General features: G+C 44.0%; 1 protein-coding gene across 5 annotated transcripts in view; it reads right to left on the bottom strand.

The window, feature by feature from the left end:
• The window catches only part of PTPRM (protein tyrosine phosphatase receptor type M), a gene marked incomplete at both ends in the record, with an annotated part of 778,612 nt that overhangs the window by 292,527 nt on the left and 463,033 nt on the right, over positions 1 to 23,052 (bottom strand). For all 5 annotated transcript variants that reach the window (XM_080714509.1, XM_080714510.1, XM_080714511.1 and 2 more), the window contains 2 exons: positions 15,774 to 15,876; positions 19,450 to 19,651. In XM_080714509.1, the coding sequence (XP_080570635.1) occupies positions 15,774 to 15,876; positions 19,450 to 19,651 (305 nt within the window). The remainder of the gene's footprint in view (positions 1 to 15,773; positions 15,877 to 19,449; positions 19,652 to 23,052) is intronic.

Here is a 23,052-nt window from a genome sequence, read left to right as displayed (position 1 = left end):
TATCAACGCCATACCAAATAAAGGCTGAGAGCATCCTTCATCTGACAATCTTTTACATTTGGGGGAGCAACTAGCTGGGAGGGACCTGCTTTTGACACCTGAAGGCTAGCTCAGTGTTCTCCCTGAACTAAAACTAAAACACAGCCCAGCCTCCGTGAGGAGCACCCGTCCTCCCGGCTGCCCAGCGGCTGGGGCAGGAGGACTGCTTGAGCCCAGGGGTTTGAAAGCAGGCTGGGCTACACACTCAGACCCCATCCCCAGCAAACCAAGACTGCACAACAGCAGCAGACGCAAAAGCGAAGGCCGCTGCGTCCACAATGAACCCTCCCTTTCCTCTGACCATTGCAGAGACCGGAGGCAGAGGCAGAGGCAGAGCCGACGGACGTCACAGCCGGACTTCCTGGCACGCATGTCCAGAAAGCCCTGCTCTGATCGATCCCCAGTGCCTCACAAGGGCCGGCATTTTACTTTTTAATTAATTTATTTATCTCTTTTGGTGCTTGGGATCAAGCCCAGGGGCACTTTTATCTCCAGGCTATACTTCTAGCCTTTTCGTTTATATTTTGAAACAGAGTCTTGATAAGATGCTGGGGGTATCTCTCACTAAATTGCTGAGGCTGCTCTCAAAACTGCAATCCTCCTGGCTCAGCCTCTCCAGGACTGGGCTTACAGGTGTGTACCACCCTGCTCAGCTAGCATTTTTCTTAATTAATTCCTGGCAGCCCAACCCTATATAGGATGCAAAGCAAATTAGTGGTCTTGGCTCCTGAAACTCCAGGCTGCCTAAGATGAAGATAAACACAGGGGTGAGGGGTGGAGGTGATAGGCTTACATATATGCACAGTCTTGGGGCCCCATAATCCTCCTCCTCCTCCTCCTCCTCCTCCTCCTCCTCCTCCTCCTCCTCCTCCTCCTCCTCCTCCTCCTCCTCCTCCTCCTCCTCCTCCTCTTCTTCTTCTTCTTCTTCTTCTTCTTCTTCTTCTTCTTCTTCTTCTTCTTCTTCTTCTTCTTCTTCTTCTCCCTCCCTCCCTCCCTCCCTCTCTCCCTCTCTCTATCTCATCTGCTGTCTGGCAATGTTGTATCTACACTTTCTACCTCTATACCTTTCTCAGGTTACAAGAGCCATGATTATAATTCTCCAATTTTAGTATTTTATTGCATGTCCATTTTAATCATTAAGGTCAACTCAAGTTATTCTATGAGTGTTTCACTGATTTTTATTTTTTGGGGGGTGTGACTTGGCTGAAGGGCCATCCCAGGCTTCCAGGCTGTCTCTCATCCAGCCTTCTTCTGTTGGTGGGAGCCTGCTCCCCAGCGGACCTGCCCAGGAATAAGATTGGTAATAATATTGCATCTCTGATCTAATATAGATCAGAGGAGACTGTGAGAAAGAAAAGGTAGTCCTTAAAATAGGAGAGGGAGCCGTGCACAGTGGTATACTTGGGAGGCCGAGACAAGAGGATTGCTGGCGTGAGGCCAGCCTCAGCAACATAGTGAGACCTTCAGTAACTTAACCAGACCCTGTTTCAAAATAAAATAAATAAAATTTGGCTGAGGATCCAGAAGAACACCCCTAAGTTCAATTCTGAGTACAAAAAAAAAATTAGGAAGGGGGTGGGACAGCCTATTTTTATGCACAAAAGCAAGTTTGAAATGGAGTCTGCGGGAAAGTTAAATTAAGTTTCCTAATAGAAATGCTCTAATACCGCCCCTCTATTATTATTACCTTTCTCCTGCCATTTTTATAGCAAAGTTGAAGAAGAGCAGATTTTGTCTCCAAAATGAAAATTCAGAGATGACACTGTCATCCAAAAAGCAACATTAATAAAAATGATCTTTGTCTCCTGGCAGTAAAGAAATCCGAGCGTTATTTTTTAATACAATAAAACTTACCAGAAGGCAGGTGGGAAAGGGTGGAGGGGATGGGAGGGGATTCAGCACTTTGGGGTTAGCACACCAGGCTAACCCAGCCATCGTAAGTCAGAATAAAGCTAATGCCAGATATAAATAAATGTCAGAATAAAGCTAATGCCAGATATAAGACGGAAGTGTTACCACGGAGTGGCATCTGGGTCTTTGTGACGATGCGCCCCTCAGTGGGGAAAGGAACTCGATTAGGTTGGACGTCAAGCTCGTCGGAAGCAAGCGTGGCAAGGGGTGGACGCTTTTTGCAAGGTTCAGAACTGGAACAAAAGAGAGTTCAGCTCAAATGGCTTCAGATGGTCCTAAGGTGTACCTTTCTTCATAACTAAAAAGAAACAGCTAAAAAAAAAAAAAGCATCTCAAAAGAACCCGTGCTCTGCTTCCTTTGTTGAATCTCCGGAGACAATTAAAACTGGTCAAATGTAAAAGTCTAGACCAGTAACAAAGGTCTAATCAATTTGATCAAAATGATCCGAACTACTAACACAATTTTGCTCACCCTAAGTTCTCAAAGTTACGTGGCAACACCAACTTGCGATGGAGGTCGGCCTGACCCCACAATTAAAAATAAAATGAAGAAATCATGAAGAAGATGGTGGCGACACTGGTTCTAAGCATTAAGTAATTTGGATAAACCCCAAGTGTCCACTGACCGTAGCCTAATAATAAAGGTATAATCGGGGCCTGGTGGCAAAGCCTATAAACCCAGTACTTGGGAGTCTGAGACAGGAGGGTCACCAGTTCGAGGCTCGCCTCAGCAACTTAGCAAGACTCGGTTTCAAAATAAAAAATAAAAAGGGGTGGGGATGTAACTGGAAGATAGAAGGCCCTGGGTTCAATTCCCAGTACTAATAAATAGGTAAATAAATAAAAACAAAGGTACAATATATTTTCTTAATGTTAGAAAAGAGAGTAAAGAAAGGGTATTGAACCGGGCATGGTGGCGGTGGTGCACGCTTGTAATCTCAGTACTTGCGAGGCTGAGACAGAAGGATCACAGGTTGAGGCCATCTTCGGCAACTTAGCAGGACCCTCAGCTACCTAGCAAGACCTTGTTTCAAAAAAATAAATTAAGAAGTTGGGCATGGTGGCACACACTTGTAATCCCAGCATTCAAGAGGCTGAGACAGGAGGATCGTGGTTCACGGCCAGCCTCAGCTACTTAGTGAGGCCCTTTGCAACTCAGTGAGACCCTGTTTCAAAATAAAGAATAAAAAAATAGGGCTAGGGTTGTAGCTTGGAGGTAGAATGTCCCTGGGTTCCATCCCCAGTAAAAAAAAAAAAAGAAAAAGAAAACGAAAAAGAAAAAGAAAAAGAAAAAGAAAAAGAAGAAGAAAAAGAAAGGCTATTGATTTGCAGAATATTCCTTGTGTACAAAGGAAGATGTGACCATGTTGATTCCAAAGAGACAGCAACGCTGTTTCCTGACTGAGGGACAGCAGAGACCCAGAGGAGAGAGGAGCCTGCCCGGGAGGCGGCGGGGAGTCCTGTGGAGCTCAGCACGGGGTGCAGGGGACTCACAATGCTGGCTTCGGGGTGTGAGTGGACATGCCTGTTAACCTCCCTGAACCCGTTTCATCACGGCCGCGTGGCTGGCGGCCTGTGAGGAGGAAGACTGCCCTGTGCAGTGAACCATCCTGTCATGAAGGAGCACCCAGAGGCCCGGGACACAGTACCCTCTCTCCCGGTGAGGATTATGACAAATTCGTAAAAACAGTTTTACTGCTACACTGTAATTATAAATTGTAGTGAGGTTTAAACATACATAAACACAGGCCTTGGTGTGTCTTCGTTCAGATCCGGCCTGATCTCCGTCTCCCCGTGTGCATGAGCAGGGTGATACCTCCACTAGTGAACACAGTGTCCTTTCCTTCACCTGCTCATCTTTACCTGCTCCCAGCTCCCTCTCCACATCTCCTTCCACTACCCAGGTGGTCTCTCCTCACCTGTCTAAAGCCCCTTTTCTCCTTATTTTTCTTTTAGCTTCTACATGAGAGGAGATGTACAACCCTTGACTCTCTAGCTTAGCTGCTATTTTCTAGTTCCACCTAGTTTCCTGCGAACGACATCACTGTGTTCTTCTTTCTGGCTGAGTAAAATTTCACTGTGTGCATAGACCGAATTTTCATTGTCTATTTGTCTTTTGATGGACACCTCGGTTGGTTCCATAATTGGCGACGGTGACCTGTGCTGCTATAAACACGGGTGTTTACAGCATTCTCACTAATTCTTTTGGGCAGCTACCGAAAAGTGGTAGAGCTGGGTCATAAGTTGGTTCCATTCTCTGTCTTTTGAGGAACCTTCATAGTGGCCGTCCCAATCTGCAGTCCCACCAACAGTGCATACAAGTTCCTAGTCCTCAAATCCCCACCAGAACGTATTATTGCCTTCTTAATGATTGCTATTCTAACTGGATTTAGGTAGAATCTCAGTGTAGGTTTCACTCATTTTTTATTATTGCAATTATTACTTCTCTAGCAAAAGCTGCTCAATACATACGTTAGGTTCAGGAGTATTATACTAGGACCCAGAAAGTATCCCAGGATGTGAGCGGTATAAAGGGACTACTGTGTCATCTACACGTGACTTCCATCATGACTGACCAGGACAGCATCTCTTCTAAGAAAGCTTCCCACATGAACAGACTCCAGCTGTGTTAAGGCTTTGTATGTGGCCTTAGTTCTCCAGATGCCCTTTAGGTAGATATTATTTTTACCTTTGATTAAGGGAATGAGTCTCAGAAAAGTTACACAAAGTGTTCAATATTGCAGGCAACAAAAGTGATGCACGATTGAAACCCAGAGTGATTGTTCTTCATGTTGCAGTTTCCCTCTGTCTGTCTGTCTGTCTGTCTGCTGCCCTCCCCCATTCCCATCATTCTAGCCACTTTTGCACCTTCTTTCCTTGTGAAGACCTGTGGTCTGTAACTATTCCCACTGACAATGTTTCTCTCGTTGCTGGGTATTTCGACAGAAGCAAGTCTCCTACAACTTTGATGATTTTACAGAGTAAAGAAGCAATATTAATATCTACAGAAGTTGAGGCGCAGTAATGATGATAACTTTTCAGCATATTCCAGCAAACAGAGAAGAAAGAACGGTGGGCAATCTGGTCATGCAGATTCAGTCTCACCCCTTCAGCTTGTGGTGACTTACACCATCCCTGCCCTCCTGGCGAGGTGATGCTGCAAGCAAGACACTTGTTTGGTGTCAATTTTAGAAATGAAGGACAGACTCAGAGAGTTCTCAGGGCGATCCAAGGTCAAGCAGGGGGCAAAGCGAGACACAAGCCCAACGTCCAGGTCCAGTGCTCTCTGAATGCATGACGGTGCCGTCTGCGAGATCAAGGTGTACGAACTGTTTCTCAATGATTGTAAATGAAACCGGAGTTATGCGGAGAGAACTCAGATCCACCCCTGAGCGCTTCCAGCTAGCTGCGGCCCGACCAAAGTCCCCAGCTACGGCAGGAGGCCGGGTTCTGCCGCGTCCACCTAGGGAGACCATCCGCTTTCTATCCGGAAGCCACGGAGGCCCACTTACTTCTTTTTTGTCTACTCTGGTGGCTAATCACAAATACAAATCCAGCCCTGCTTTGTCCCGGTAAACACCTTCTATACTTTTATCATTTTTATAAGCTATAAAAACAAAATTATTGAGGGCTTGGCGCAGAAGCAGGATGGGGAATACAGAGGGAGAATCCCAGCAGACTGCCCTTGGCCCTCAGGCTGGGGCCTCTGCAGGGATAAGACACTAGCCCACGTGGTTCATCTAGGGTGAGCCGGGCTGGGAAAGTGGCAGGTCACAGAAGGGCAGCGGCCAGAGAAAGCTGGAGGAGGTAGTCAGCCAGGTCAAGCACAGAGAGGGTGGGAATAAGTAAGAAGACAGGGAGAGGAGAGAGGGAGCGTGGAGATGTGAGCGTTGGGGAGGGGAGACGGGACCAAGGAGGAAAGAAAAAAGGATGAGCCCATTAGAGAAGCACCAGATAGAAAATAAATAACAAAGATGTCTTTTTATTAAGGGAAGAGTCAGAGTACCCTCAGCACTGAGAAAAGGCAGTAGTAGACAAATTCCACTGTGTCTACAGTTTTACATTCTGTGGTTCCATTTACCAGGAGTAAGAAAACATTAAATGAAAAATCTCAGAAATAACAATTTGTAAGCTTCAAGTTGCATGCTGTTCTGAATAGTATGATGAAATGCCCCCCCAAAACCAGGTTGTGAATTTTACTTTGTCCAGCGTGTCCAGGCTGTATATGCTACCCACCCCTTAGTCGCTTAGTAACTGTCCCATTATCAGTTGACTTGATGGCTGTAGTGCTTCAGAGTGCGTGACCAGGAAGCTTTATTTGATCTAATAACACCCACCATGGGCAGAAGTAGTGCTGCTTGTACTTTTATTGAGGTGTATTGTTATAATCGCTCTATTTTATGGTTATTGCTATTAATCTTTCACTGGGCTTAATTAAAAAATAAACTTTACCAAAGGCATGAATGCAACAGAACCACACGGATCTACAGGGCGTCTTGCTACATAATGTCAGGTTTCCGCTGGGGTCTTAGAACTTGGCCTCTCGGATAAGGAGAACGCCCGTATTTACAAGGTTTCAAGGGGCAGGGAAGCCTTGGGGGCTGCTGTGTGACGTCACCAGATGCTGGGACGTTTGAGGAGCTGAATTTCTGCCGAGGGCAAAGAGATGGGATGAAGCAGGGGAGAGAAACTGTCAGTGGGTGTGGAGCACGGAGCAGAGACCTGAGAGAGACAAGCCTGGGCCAGGGTGGTGACTAACTCTGGGAACAGAGAGGAAGGGGAGAGGCGGTGGGAGGTGTCCTTGCAGACCCCCGAGGCTAGAAGAAGGACAAGTGATCAGAGGCAGAAGTGCAGCCCGACAAGGTCACAGTGACCTTCAAGCTTATGTGAAGAAATCTCTTTCAATGAATTGGCTTATCTGTTATAATTATTTATTCATTTATTTTTGTAGGATTAAGGGTTGAACCCAGAGGTGTTTTTTTTATCTGAGCTACATCCCCCAGAACTAATTTTTTGAAACAGGATCTCACTAGTTTGTTAAGAGTCTGGCTATGGCTGATCTCAAACCTCATCCTTATGGCTCAGGCTCCCAATGACTAGTATTACAGACATGTGCCACCACATCCAGCTTTCTCTACACATTTAAACACACACACACACACACACACACACACAGATACACACACACACATACACACACACAGACACAGAGAGACAGACAGACAGACACACACACACACACACAGATACACACACACAGATACACACACAAACACAGACAGACAGACAGACAGACAGGCACACACACACACACACACACACACACACACACACACACTACTGGTTGACTTAAGAGCAATGAACTTTTTTTTTTTTGCAGTACTGGGGATGGAACCCAGCGGTATTGTACCTCTGAGCTAAACCCCCACCCCTATTTTTTAGTCTTTTTATTTTTGGAACAGGGTCTCACTTTTTGCAAAGGGCCTCACTAAGTAGCTGAGACTGTCCAGAAACTATGATCCTCTGGTCTCAGTATTCCGAATGCTGGGATTAGAAGTGTGCGCCACCATGCCTGACTCCACAACTTTTATTTAGGTACAGAAAATACAGATTCAAAACTCTACCTGTTCCTAACATAGCTGCCTGGTTAACAGAGGCCTCAGGCCCTCAGCTTCTTATCTGTAAAGGTTCTCAGATGATAATTACTTCTGTTGGCAAGAAAAGGAGGCGGTTCAATTCAATAAACATTTATTGCACTCTTAATTAGGCTGGAGGTACTGAATGATATTCAGAAACAAAATTATGAGAATCACTTTGGGATCTTTTTGCATTTCATATTACATTTACATACATTTTCCATGATGTCTAGCCTAGAAAAGAGTTGCTCTCAACATTAAGTTCATAAATCTAATTCATGCTCCTGTGTGCCCGCCAAACTTCAGGTGCACGTTTTCAAATGTATTAACTAGGATGCCCACTGCTTAACATATCCTTAGATCTCTTATCTATCCCAGACTTTTATAAGCTGCACTTAGTGAACTTTCCTATGTCTCAGCAGTCTCAGCTCCTGCATCACCTTCTTGGGAAGAAGCTCCTAGCTCTCTGGTTGCGATTCCTCCAGGCACAGGGTTGTGGAGCTCCCTGGACGTTTTCTGGCAGCATTTATCACAGCCCTTGCGCAATGGCTTGAAGCAAAAGTGCTCAATAGACAGCTGGCCAATGGATGCCAAATGAACGAATACTAGCCAACTGTCAGTGAGAAACTTCCTTTAACACCATTGGATGTTACGAAGGCCAAGACCTGTCAGTAGGCATGAGTGACCAGAAAGAGCCCTTGCCAAGCTGTACTGAGCGGAAAATATGTTGACACTGGATGATAACGTGTTCTGTGGGCAAAGTTGAAGAGCGTAAGAACTGGTGTCTACGCCGCTCAAGACAATACAAAGGGCCACGATGATATAGAACAAAAATGAACACCACTCTCCAATTTTTATAGCACCAGATGGAAGAACCGAGTATTGATTTATTAAAAACGTGAAAACCCAAAAGCATCTCAAGAACAAGGTAACAAGATACTTAGCAAAATAGCTTTGGGTGAAACCAGATTCAATAATCCTTTTGGTGTTCTCCTAATAAATAATCACACTGTGCATACTCGTAAGAGCTAGTTAATGGAAAGCTCTGCTAAAGAGAATGATGCCAGTAGAGGCTCTGCCCCTTTCTCAAAAATAAGAGGAGGATCAAGAAGTGCCCTGACAGAAGCCAGACATGGAGCACGCATTTCTAATCCTAGTGCTTGGGATGCTGAGACAGGAAGATCGTAGGTTCCAGGACAGCTGTAGCCACTCAGAACCTCAGCAACTTATTTCAAAACAAAACAAAAAAAAAATCAAAAATTGGATGTTTGACTTAGCTTGGAAGTCGAATGCCTCTGGATTCAATTCTACCCACCCCCCAACACACAAAGTAAGATAAGATTTAAAAAAAGTATCTTGACAGGTAGAAAGCAGAGAATACCTCCGGACTGCTCTTAACTCTGCAAGTCTAGGACCCTAAGGAGCACACCAGCTGGCTCTCACTATCTGTCCCTACATGACCTAGACTCTAAGAACCTGTGATTTTCACTTTCGTATATACATGGATTTTATGCTTAAAAAGTGAAAGTGGCATCTGTTGTGAGACCATTTAGTCTTTGTCCAAATTTCCACGATCCCATCTCCCAAGACTCTCAGCTGTTCTGGGGCACTTCTAGAAGGTCATCCTTAGGCTCCTTGGAACTAATGGCCTGCTTGGAAAGACCCAGAAGTTCCTGAGTGCATAAACAATGTGGGAAATTTGGAGATTCATCCATAACCCAGATAACACGTTGCTCAGTGCACACCACTTGCAATCCCTTGGTGCTCCGGGTTTATAATGGAAAAAAAGAGTCCAAAAGACTACACATTTCTAGAGTCTGGGCACACTGAGGAAGTAAGCAAACTGTGACCTCCTCGAGTGCCAGTGGGAAATGCCTTTGACATCTGCTCCTTATCTCTGCCCTGACGGATGGCTCCTAGGCAGGTGGTCAGTATGAGGGGGTATAGGACCGGACCCTGTCCTGCTGCCCTCCCAGGGCAGCCTGTGTAACGCGTGCCGTCCACCGTAAAAGATGCTCAATCCTGCAATCTGTATTTCTGACCTCAGACATTCATCCTTCCAGAGAAAAGCATGGGTTCCATCAGGAGAGCGAGGATTCTGAGAGACAGTGGGATTAAAACTTGGGTCTTCCCTAAGAATAAGCCACGGCCATCTGCAAAGCAGATGGCCAGGATTCCTTTGGAGGCCGAGAGGCGCATTTCACGCGCCAATCTCAGTGAACAAAGACAGCTGCGTCCATCCAGCGCGCCTGCACACGTGTCCCAAAACACACGGCCATTGCCTCCCAAGTGGCCAGCGCAGGGCCCCTGCAAGGGTGAGGGAGACGCAGGACGAGGACGGTGGGGAGAAGCAAAGCAGAGAGGCCCAGCCGCTCTTCTGAACAAGACGGATTGATAAAGCCACACACGTTCACTGCTCACGAAAGCCGGGACTGAAATATGTTCATACGATCAGATATTCCCAATAAATTATAAGCCTTACTGAGCTCATTTTTCAATTTCTAGAATTTCAGTATTCCCTTTAAAGAGATTTGAAGCGGTGTTACTACCAATAACTGCTTTGATTAGTCACTACAGTCTCTATTTCTTTTTTTCTTTCTCTCTCTCTCTCTCTCTGTATTTTTAATAAAAATCAGCAGTTAAAATGTACAAGACTTCCTTCCTTTCATGCCACAAGAGTAATTTCTAGTTTCCATTATAAACCCGGAGCACCAAGAGATTGCAAGTGGTGTGTGCAATGAGCAACGTGGTTTCCATGTGAAGTAAAATTTCTCGTATCAGATTTTAATGAAATGAGACATAAGAAAAGACATAGATACCACGGCTAGGCTCGTGAGGAGCAGCGGCAGCAGCCACCGGAGGTGTGTCCTGGGAGCCGCCACAGGATCAAGATCAAAACCAACATGAATTTTGTTCTCGCTTATGGCTGGGCAAAGCTCCATTGTGCACGTGTCCCATAGCTTTGAATTTCACTCATACGTTGAAGGACATCTTGGCTGGTTCACAGTTTGGCAGTGGTGAACCGTGAAGCTATGAACATGGTTGTTCATGCATTAGTCTTGTATTTTGGTTTTCATTGGAAAACAAAATTATGCCACTTACAGTGAAATGTCACAAAAATAAGAAATCAGATGCTTTTCTTAATGTGCAAAATACTAGGGATAAATGGATAACAGGAGGAACTCTAGATGAAGAAGGGACCCTGTAGAGGAGCAGTGAAGGTGAAATACCTGAGGGGATAAGAGGGAGGATAAGGGAAACTCTTTAAAGCACATGATGGACTTAAACATATCTAAGTCAATCAGGAAGCCAAGCACGGGTAGGAGAGAAGGGGAGGGAAGGGGTTAGGAATTGGGTAGGGGCTGATTGGGTGATATATGCATGTATACTTCTACAAGTTTTTTTTATCCCATTTAAATGTATGACTACAATGCACCCATAAAAAATTATTTAAAAAATCAAGATGAAGATCCTAACATTGTCACATCACATCAAGTGGGTACCAAGCATGGCTTGGGGTGTTTCAAGCTATATTCGCTCATTTACTGCTCACAAGCCCCCCACGGTGTTGCTTGCAGAAGCAAAGAGGTCCAAGGTTGTAGAGTTTTAGAAGATAAAAACATCATCAGTGAGGCATTCTGCATACAGTAGACAGTGGGTGTGCATGTGTGTTTATACACAAGAGCAAAATCATAGAGCATTTTTATTAGGGTAAGTATGAAAAGTATAGTAGTTTATGTAAAATTAATATTTCACTTGGGGTTGCTTTCCAAATGCCAAATTATAAGGATTTTCTCTGTTGGACTGTGTCTACATATAATGAACAGTGCAGATGAGAGAAAAGAAATGAGCTGGTCCTAACTGAATAAAGGAAAATAGGCTTTGCTCTGTCTTAATAAAGACAAAAATGAAATCCACGCACAGACATCGAAATTCTATTCTAGGTGTTTGTTCACTGGCCAGAATGATGGAGTTTGTGCTCTTGCTGGCCATCTTGGGATCTCAGTAACTTTAGTGAAAGAGCTGATGTGCTTATCAATAAAGAGACAGCACTCGTTTACACCGAGGGTTGAGCGCAACTCCACGGGTCGGCTTAGCCAGGCTGAGTGTGTGCTGAAGTCCACACGGTCACCTCACTCAGCGGAGTGGGCAAGTGAAATACGCCTGGATTTTCAACACCAATGAACGTGGGTCCCGGAAAAATCAAATCAATTGAAAGAATAGATTTTTGGAACTCACACAATGACAATATTTTTGAACACGTAATACTTTGCAAAACCCAGTAAAGCAAACAGATGTTCTCTTCCATTTCTCCTTTTTCTTTTAGTATTTATCTTATCACTTAGGAAAAGCTTTCTTGTCTTGCGGTTTGATTACTTGTGCATTTTGCAAATTCCCAGATGTGTTCCAATGTTTCAATCTACATAACAGCTTTATATTTTAGGTCCATATGATTCTCTAATCAGAGTTCTTATTTCTATAAACGCTGAATGCAACTGAGAGCTTTAATATACCCCATTCAGCTTGAGGGGGCTGTGGACATTTTTTTCCAAACTAGTCTTTCTAGAGATACTGGCCTTCCATCTTTTCAATAGATAATCAGTCCCATTATGTTATCCTACATAATGAACCCCTTGAAGAGAACATTTACTTTTCTGCAAAGAAAAGGGGGAAGGGATTGACAGGTGAGATTGCGGTAATTTCCTCTGTGATTTGTGCCAAAATAATTTACCCATTTAAGACAGGTGTCCTTCTTCCAGGAAAGGTGATTTCTGCAGTGGGTTTCCCCAGAATGCCTACTGAATAGTGTCCCACAAGAACTGCTCTCACCCGAGCATTATGGGTTGGGATGATGAAGACAGGTAAGTTTACTCATCTCAGGAAGTCAAAGCTGTGGATAAGGGCGGAGGATGAACATGACCCTTCATTCAGCAACGAGATGAGGTTTAATCACAGGCAGCGCTGCTGGCCTCTGGAGGAAGGGTAGAATGGCAACTCTGGAAGGAGGTGTCACAATGTAAATCCAAACCCAAGCCCATCTGACAGAGCCGGGCTCGAGAGATGGTACGAACAGTGGTGAGAGCCAGTGTGCGGTTCTGACAAGCATCTGGAATCTGAGCTTCGCAGGCATAAGAATAGAGAGCCCAAGGACATCTACAACTGCCTAGCACGGACCTGAAGTCTCCAAAAGCAACGGGAAACATGTAAAACATGTAAACAACAGAAGGCCGACTTAGCAAGGTATCTGATAGAAACGCACAGTAGTTCTGAATCTGCCTGACACTGGAAAACGGCAGGGGAAGAGGGGCAGAAAGAGCACTAACGGGATTGCCCAAAGAAAAGTCACCCCTAAACTAGATCAGAAAGTCAGGGCGCGATGGCGCACACTTGTAATCCCAGCATTCGGGAGGCTGAGACCGGAGGATCGCAGTTCGCGGACAGCCTCAGCTACTTAGTGAGGTCCTCTGCAACTCAGTGAGACCCGGTTTCAAAATAAAGAATAAAAAATAGGGCAGGGGGTGCAGCTCGGAGGTAGAATGCCCTTGGGATCCATCCTCAGTAACACACACACACACACACACACCCCAAACAAAAAACAAAACAAAACAGAAAAACTAGACTCAGAAAGATCTCTGCAAAGATGTGCATGGGAAGCTTTGTGGAAGGGCTTGAAGGTAAAATGCAGCAAGAAGAGATGGCAGGTGAGCAGAGTTTAAGAGCTGACAGAAGGGGAGGACAGGCCATTCTTGAGATGTGTTAGGATTCACAATTTCCTTAGGGTTAGAGGCACTGGAAGCCCGTGACCTCTAACCTTCATTTTGGTGGTACTAGGGACTGAATCCAGCAGTTTTCTACCAATGAGCTACACCCTCAGCTCTTTTTATTGTTTATGTTGGATAGGGTCTCACTAAGCTATCACAGGCCAGCCTGGAACCTGCCATCCTCCCGTCTCAGCCTCCCAATACTGGGATGAAATACTGGGATGAGAGGCTCCAGCGCTAACCCGGCTTCTAGCCTTTGAGCCTTACTGTAATGCTTCACAGTAAAACTCCAACTCTTGCTTCGGCTATTGCTGAGTCTTGGAAACTGTTAGGTTGGCCAGAAAAAAAAAGGTGTTTCCAAGGATATGGTTATAACATCATTTTTTATTTAATAAAGTATTGGGCAAGGTGTTGCATACCTCCCAAGTACTTGGGAGGTTGACATAGGAGGATCGGCAGGTTTGAGGCCAGTTTAAGTAACTTAGCAAAGCTTTCAGGCATTTCCTGAGGCCCTGTTTCAAAAATAAAATAAAATAAAATAAAATAGGGCTAGGGAAGTAGCTTGGAGATAGAATGCTTCTGCCAATCCACAGTACTTAAAAATCAACACAACTTCAAAATTCTATGAAATAATTGTTCAGTCTTAGAAGGAATGTGTGCTATCTTACAACCTGTAGTGTAGTTTGTGAGAGGATTATGAAACACATAAATATTCTCTTCCGCGTTTGGCATGGAGCTGATGCTGGAAGAGCGATGTTCCTGGCCATCCCAGGGCGCTCTGGTTTGATTTGTACACGGTGCTGAGGGGTTAAGCTAGCCTCAGTGACGCCCAGGCACACAGTCTATAGATGTCCAGAACTCAATCATCCCTCTGACCACAGGTAATAATTGGGAGGTTTGCAACACCATGCCCAATATTTTGAATATTTTTCAAATAAAAATTTGTTGATTCTACTATTCTACTTCACACCCAACTAATCTTGATTTTACTTTTGATTTTATGTACTGAAATTGCATATATTTTATCAAGTTGAAAGATGTCTAACTGTCACCTTATGATAGGGCTGTAAAAACATGATCAAACATAGTATGGTTTTAAAAGGCTCATGAAATAAAATTCTACAAAAGGAACCTAGAAAGAAACCACAGACAGCCTGAATTGTGAGTGAAAGTTCCACTGGAGCATGCTATTGAGAATAATATATTGCTCTGAAGGGAATCTATTGATAAGACAAGGGTAAAATATCTAATGCCTCTGGAACTAGTAGAACTCTCGTTTATGTTGATTAGTGGACTTATGACAGGTTCACAGTTAAAGTTTCTCTGTCATTCCACTGCTGCTTTCTGGGAAGGGTACATTTATTTTATTCATTCACTGTAAAAGTTATACTTTGTAGTTTCTTAGTTATATAAATCGTAATGCAATGAGAAATGGGGCCTAGATGTGGGAATGAACTTAAATGTGTTCAAATAGAGACTTCACAATGTTCCAGTCACTTGTTTCTTTATTTAAAAAATACTATGCTATATATTCAGTTGAAAAATTAGCTGATTTACTAAAAGTTAATTAACATAAAACACTAAATGAACAAATTAACACATAAAAAAGGCCCATTTAAAAAGTAGAGCTCAAGCCGGGCGTGGTGGCACACGCTTGTAATCCCCGCGCTTGGGAGGCTGAGACAGGAGGATCGAAGCCAGCCTCAGCTATTTAGTGAGGCTCTCAGCAACTTAATGAGACCCTGTTTCCAAATAAAATATAAAATAGGTCTTGGAGTATAGCCCGGAGGTAGAAGGCCTCTGGGTTCCACCCCCAGTACCACCAAAAAATAAAATAAAATAAAATAAAATAAAATAAAAAGTAGAGCTCAGGACTAAAATATCACCTACCCCTGGGTAATTCAATCACAGTAAGCGATCACCTTTTCTTTTGATACTGGAGACTGAGCCCAGGGGCGTTCTACTTCCAAACTACCCCTCCAGCCCTTTCCATTTTATTTATTTATTTTTAGTTTGAAACAGGGTCTCATTAAGTTGCTGAAGGTCTCGCTAAGTTGCAGAAGCTGATTTTGAACCTACAGAGCATCCTCCTGTCTCTGCCTCCCAAGTACTGGGATTCCAGGCAGGCATCGCCCAGCCCGGCAGCAATTGCTATTCCGAAGTAAAGCCATGTTTAAAGCGACTCGTGCTTTGTTTCTTATCTTCAGCAGAACAGCCCACTTGCTCCAGAAGACATCCCCAAGCAATACCTGATGGCCTTACACTAGGGACCTGTCATTATCCCCACTCATCCCATTTAATTACAGCTAATACATATATGGATTAACACGCCGACTGCGCCCTGCAGCACACCCCTAGAAAACACACTGCTGGGATGAATCATCTGGGCTTGTTTTCTTCTCCCAGCATGCCTCCCCCCTCATACCTGACAGGTGCGCCTCTGCTCTGCGCGGGCTTCAGCAGGACTGACACCGTGTTGTCAGTCTGATTCAAGGGTGTCTCAAGTTCATAAGCTGGCATAGAAGGTGCTGGGAACACACAGGAAAGGGGAGACTCGTTAATTCCCGCCTATCATTTAGCTTGCTTTCCACTTTCTTTTACCAGATATATACATATATATATGCATATATTTATGTATGTATATGTGTGTATGTATATATGTGTATATGTATGTATTTATGCATATGTGTGGATATATGTATGTATATGTGTGTGTGTAAATATATATGTATGTGTATATATATGCATGTGTGTATATATGTGTGTGTTTATATATATGTGTGTGTTTATATATATGTGTGTGTTTATATATACGCACATATATATATATATATATAATGAAGAACTACAGCACAGTAACTAGGGACAAGCTTTTGTATGTTCTCTACACAGGATGGTAATGGTAAGGGCCACTGTTGAAACCATCACATAGAGACCCCTCAGGTCCTGAGCAGAAGTTGGGAGAGGGCCTGAGGGCTCTGTGAGGTGCTGGTAATGTTCTGAAGTTCCCTGATTTGGGTGCTGGCTAAGTAGTTGTATCATGCTTTAGAAAAGCCATCATGGTACACTCAGAATGTGTACCCCGTTCTGTGAATGCTACTCTCTGCAGAACGTTCACTCTCAAGGTATATTTAAATTCTGAAACGATCACTGGGGCAATAAAACCGCACAGTTCTTTTATCTAGGTGAAGATTTTTCATGTCCCCAAGATTCATGGGGGGGTTAACTCGTTACATCCCACTGTCCTATATATAGGACACCTAAAGGAACTTAAATTGAGCACTTTACAGGCGTCCTATAAAATTTCGATGGGACACAGTGGGTTAAGGGAGACAGTGGAACCCTAGAGACTTGTCAGTGCTGGTCACAGCTGTGGGCGCTCGGACGTGCCTGTGGCTTTTGTCATGTTTTGTTTAAACTAGAGTGAGACTGCGGGCTTGTGAATCATCTTTGGATCTTCAGTTTATGAATTTTCTCAAACAGGGGGACTCCAAGGTTAATATGATAAGAGAGAGAGAGAGAGAGAGAGAGAGAGAGAGAGAGAAAGAGAGAGAGAGAGGGGAGAGGGGAGAGGGGAGAGGGGAGAGGGGAGGGAGGAGGGAGGAGGGGGAAGGTGGAGAGGAACAGGGAGGTCAAGTATAGTTCTAGAAATGTGAGTTCTCTTCCCAAAGTGGTCGCTATCTCTAAGGCTGTTTTCTGGCATGCTTTCTCCTGCAGCTTCCCCAGTCTCTCTATGATGAGATCACAACAGCACTCTTGAGTGATTATGACCTCATCTGGGACAGGAAACTTGAATCGGGGTCTGTGAAGTGGAGCAGCACACTTTCTCACAGCCACAGTCGGGATGTCTGGTGGGAAAGCTGGAGATGGCTTCTTGCAAATATTGTTTTTAAAAATCATCTTACATCTATATAAAGGAGCTTCTTTGTATCTGATATGAGTTACCTCTAAGCTTCATCAATCCCATTTTTTTTAGCATTCTAAACGCACTCCAATTCCACTAAAAATTAACTCTGGTTCAAATAAGGGGATTGTATTTTATGTAGGAGAGTGAGTGGTTCCCTCTCGTGAGTCCATATATACAGAAAAGAAGACCCAGAAACTGTAACTTTTTAATATTATAAAAATCAAATGATGATTGATTGTTGATGATCCTGCATAAGCAAACCAAAATTTCAAGTTTCTTTGTTTGGGATAGAATCACATGAACTTGGTTTTAAACAGTGGTAAGGCTGATGTTGGTTGGGATCTTTATATCTTTATCTAAATAACTTTAGGGTAAGTAAATTACCTTTTTTCCTAATAAAATGCCTTCTTTAAAATAATAAGATTTGAGAATGGCTTCTACTAGGGAAAATATTTTAAAACTACTTTCAGGTATAATTATTGATACATATTTTCTTATTTAGTCCCCGTGATAAATTGATGCAATAGATGATGCCATCTTAATTAAATTATCACATAGGGATCAATTCACTTCATCAGGACCAGAAAGGAAGTGCATGAAAAATTTATAACTAAAATCCAAATCCTGTGGTCTTGCTTACTAGTCCATTAGTACGAGTTGCCATTTCTGTGTCATTTTATTGGTGAGTTGTAATTAAAATCATAATGAGATTCAAGGAATACAAACATGCGTGCACAGCACGTGGTGCATTTCCCTCCGCAGTCCCAGCCCCTCCCCACCCGACATGTTAATGAGATCGGCAGTGACACCTTCAAATACGGACTTGGCACTATGTAAGTAAGTGGTTTCACTTACTAATTCTCCTTTTCCCCTTCTCTACCCCCCAACTCCATCCTCCTTCTCTATTCCACGGGTCTCTCTCCCCATTTATCTAATGTCTTTTTTCCCCCTATTTTCTCTCTAGCTTCTGCATATGAGAGCAAACACATGACGCTTGACTTCCTGATACTGCTTGATCTCACTTAGCACAATACTTTGCAGTTCTGTCCACTTCCCTAAAAATGACAGAATTTTGTTCTTCTTTATGGCTGATTAAAATTCCATTGTTTCTCTACACCTCATTTTCTTTATCTTTTTTTTAACCTGCCAAGAATGACTTCTTTTCTACTGTTATATTATTCCTATAAACAGTGCTTGATATTGGCTATCAAACGTGTGTTAAATATCATAAATAGTCTAATACAATGAAAATTATCCCTTAACTAATAAATGCTTAAAAAAAAATTCAAAACCTCTGTCCATCAAAACATGAAATGCTTACGGTACTCTAGGCATGGCTGTTCACTCCCAGATATTCCAAAAAACAAACAAACTTTCACAAAACTAGCACTGAGGAGTCATAAGTATGGAAATCAGGATAAATATTACTGGCCTAATCCTGGCTGAAATAAAGTTACTTTCCTCCTCCACTCCCATCTCTTCTACTCCCACCCAAACAGTCCAAAGCCCAAACTCAAATAGTTCCCCACTCGTACCCAAAGGAGTTAAAAAAGAGAAAGGAAAATGCCCATGGAATTTAGTTTATTGTGGTTTCATATCCCCTACCAGATGGCAACTCCATTTCCTCGAGTCTAAAGTACAAAGACATTTTCTGCACAGTTGAACATGCCCAGAAATATTTCTCAAATTATGTCTTTTGTTGGGTGGCATAATTGAGTTTCTGAAAGCAGAAGTTGGGAGGCCCTAAGTGCCGGGTGCCCTCGCTGATGTTGCCTGGATCTTCAGGGGGGAAAATTGCTAAGGGTGAAAGTTCAAGAAAGGCTGCCCGTCTGAGAGTGGGACCCCAAGATGCTGCCCTCCTGCTGAGCTCTCGGGACAGAAGTGCTTCCGGCATGATGCTCTGGAGACTTAGAACTGCAGCAGGGATGATGGGAATGCCTTAACAGGACCCCCTGTCACACGTCTAAGTGTTCCAGGCACACAGCTGAAATGACGGCCACTTCCTAACACAGGAGGACCTGGAGCTCCCCAGAAATAAATATTTATAGTGTTTCATTGAATTGCACCAGTCTGCCTTTTAGGCACCCAGAGGTGTGTGTATGAATAAAGTATGTTAATGCATATTGACAACATGAATGATGACGTATAAAAGTGCTACTTCTGACGAAGGACAAAACTCAGGAATGTATAATACCTGATATTTTTGTCGTGAACTGGTTGGTCGCTGGAGGCCCAAAGCCCTTAGCTGTGCTCGCTCGGATGGTGAAGGAGTACGTGGTCCCCGGGCACAGTCCAAAAAACAGAAAGTGGGTTTCATTTCCCAGTTTTGAAACTCGTCCGCTTTGGTTGGATAAATCTATTTCTGGATCAAAGGAACTGACTGCTTTGTAGGTGATCTGCAAGAGAATAAGAGTGTGGTAAAATACCTGGGGCAGATGGATCCAGATTGCAACTTCAACCAATAAGCCCTTCTGATGTGCGCACTGTCAGACCCTTTATGATAAGCTCTTCTCTTGATTCAGAGTCTTCAAATCCTGACTACAGTGAAGTGGTGCAGGGACTCAGCCAAAAGCCGTATGAGTTAGTATCTTACAGACACAGGGACTTACAGCCAGGAGGTTAGAATGTAAAGGATGGATTCTGGTCAAAGCTGATACCCTGAAGCTGTTTGCATTCGATATGTCATTTTTCAATAGCTATATAAGAATCAGAGCATGGTGGCGCATGCTGGCAATCTCAGCACTTGGGAGGTTGAGACAGGAGGATTGCAGGTTCATGGCCAACCCCAGCTAGTTAGTGGGGCCCTCTGCAACTTATTGAGACGTTGTTTCAAAAATAAAGAATAAAAATAGGGCTGGGAGTGTAGCTCAGAGGTAGAATGCCCATGGGCTCAATCCCCAATAGCAACAAAAACAACAATAAAAAACCTATGTAAGAACCGGTTTAAGCAAAATAACAAAATACATAACTACCTTGAAAAGATAAGGCACTGCTATGGTTAGGTTTAGAATGTCTCCCCACACCTCAGGGGGGCAAGGCAGCCCCGCTGGAGGCAGGGCAGGGCGCATGGGGGAACAGTGTATGTGTTCATGAGCCCTCTTACTGTTAGTTCTCTCTGGTTTCTAACCTCTGCGATTTTGAGAGTGGAGCCCTTGTGGTCTGTGCCTGCCCCTTGCACCATGTATGTCGTGAGCTCTTCAGACTTTACCTGGCCGAACATGGACTGAATACCTGAAATCTCCAGAACTGTGAGCAAATAAAAGTGCCTTCCGCTAAGCTGTCGTCGTCAGGGATTTAGTGAGGGCAATGAGAACCCTGACTGTCAGGCAGTGGCAATCACAAGGCCTCATCTCTCATCTAGAGGCCATGATTTTATTGAGCACTGAGTAAGATAATTGCCTATCAGGAACAAGGACAAATGCTAGTGTTTTAATCAATGTGAACACAGATATCCTCTCCCCAAAGAAACCCTAATGCATGCGGCTGGTTGCTGATGCTGCAAAGGAAGTGTCCATTACGGTCTCATTCATTTATTCATACTTTTTGGAGCAATATTGCACAAGAGAATTTTCTGCCATGATAAATATGTTCTATTTCGTGCTGTTCAATAGGGTGGCCACCCGTCCCATGTGGCTACTGGGCACTTGAAATGTGGCTATTGAGACTGAGAAACTGAAAACTTCATTTAATTAACTAAAATTTAAATCTGATCTGTTACAAGTGACTTCTTGCTGCCATATGGGTGAGTGATAGAAATTTTCATTTTTGCTACATAATAGACATTCTCGTGCTGGATGAGCCCACAATGTTTGGAAATAAATATAACATAGGTGCCTTTAAATTTTGTCCTTTCAGATGATTTTTTTAAAAAAGAATTTCACTACAAGTAGTTCATCAACTATTCAAGAACAAGTACTTTAGTGGTGATTACTAACTTCTACTGGTTCTAATGACATAATTCCCAAATGCGGCATATTCAAAAGTTTTAAATTGCAAAACGGAGCACTTTCCTATGTGCTCAGGTAAACTTGCTTGTAATTTATGTGCATGAACACTAACACTGTTATTATACGGAGTGATAATTGACATTCTTTCTTCTTACGTTTATACCATGTCATTATAATTAAGAAGACCTCTCAGAAAGAATATTTAGATTGAGTCAACTGAGCTTGGCAAGCAAATGTTGGCTGTATGTATTACTCACTGCAGAGCAAGATGCTTTCAGAGTCAGGCAGAAGATCTGTGTTTAACCCTCTAAGAGATTTCCCTCAGAAGGTTAAGGATGTCAAGAGGCAACGAGACCAGCTCTACCACCCCGGGCTGTGCGTGCCTGCGCGCTCCAGTGGCCACCATTCTGGAACCCCAGAGAAAGGAGTGGCTCACAGGAGGCCGACCTGACCTGCAGCAGCATAAACGCTCCCCAAAGACTGTGCGATATTCATTCACACATTGAAACCAGACTGTTTGAGTGTCCTATCGTGCCAGGCTGGGACCGTAGGTATGTGGTGATTCTGCTATCAGACCTGGCCTCAAGGAGCTTAGCAAGTGTTGGGGCAGGGAGAGGCCACCCAACAGTTATTATGCACGGAATCCAGACCAGTTCTGCCCTTCCAGGCTATGTTAGTGTCCTGCACTTTGTGACCTTGACTACAGACTTCGATGGGGCTCAAATTCCTATGGGAACAATTGCAAACTCTTTGGTTTGGGGTTCGGGGCCTGCTTTGATATGCTTCCCCACACTGCGTTCTGAATATCCGAAACTACTGCATTATATCACCCTCTGATCTGTCAAGGGGCGAGGAGTTACAGCCGCACAAATACTTATGGTGTGTGTGTGTGTGTGTGTGTGTGTGTGTGTGTGTGTGTGTGTGTTAATGGGGACTGACTTGACCTTGGGGCATTCTGCCTATGAGCTACACCCCCAGCCCTATTTCCCTTTTTATTTTGAAACAAAGTCTCACTAAGCAGCTGAGGGCCTCACAAAGTTGCCGAGGCTGGTCTCGAACCTGTGATCCTTGCCTCTCAGCCTCCCAAGTGCTAGAATCCCAGGCATGTGCCACTGTGTCCTGCTTCTATAGGGATTTTTCAACACCGCTTTTGCTCATAGACTTTAACTGCATGGAACACAGTCCCGCACCGCTGTGATCCATTATGGACTCATGGGTTCCATTCACACACTGACTGGATTCAGGCACCCTGCAAGCTTTGTGTTCAGGTAGGAAGCTCAGATCTTAGCAAGGTGTCAGGGTCTCCATAGACTCAATAGTTCTAAGATACTAGGCATGGAAGAAACAGTACTAAGATAGAAATCATGGTTGGGGGAGAAGATGAGGAGGTCTGAGGTCTGTGAAGGACCAGGCAGGCCAGGAGCCAGGGCAAGGACAGGACAGACTGATTGTGTGTGGCGGAGTGAAGTAGATCCAGCTAGCGGAACAGACAGAGGCCTGCGTGGCCTGCGGGGGCTGGAGGAGTGGGCAGGGCGAGCCCGTGCCTGGCTCTGTGCCCCGAGAGAATGCGGTCTATCTACACAATGGAGTTTTACTCAGTCATAAAGAAGAACAAAATTATGACCTTTGTATGCAAATGGATGGAACTAGAGGATATATGAGAAGTCAGACCAGCCAGACTCAGAGAGTCTTGTATTTTCTCTCCTATCAGAAGCTAGAGAGAAAAAAGAAAACCAAAGGGTCTTTAGATAAACAAGGAGCGAGACCAGTAATGAAGGAAAGAAACTGGAGAGTGAAAGGGGGAAGGGGATAAGCGGGACTTGGGGAAGGAGAGAGACCAATGTCCTGAA

The sequence above is a fragment of the Muscardinus avellanarius genome, assembly GCF_963383645.1.
Source record: "Muscardinus avellanarius genome assembly, chromosome: 17".
NCBI lineage: Eukaryota > Metazoa > Chordata > Mammalia > Rodentia > Gliridae > Muscardinus > Muscardinus avellanarius.
Note: the sequence above shows the minus strand (reverse complement) of the source record. Positions and strands in the feature narration are given on the sequence as shown.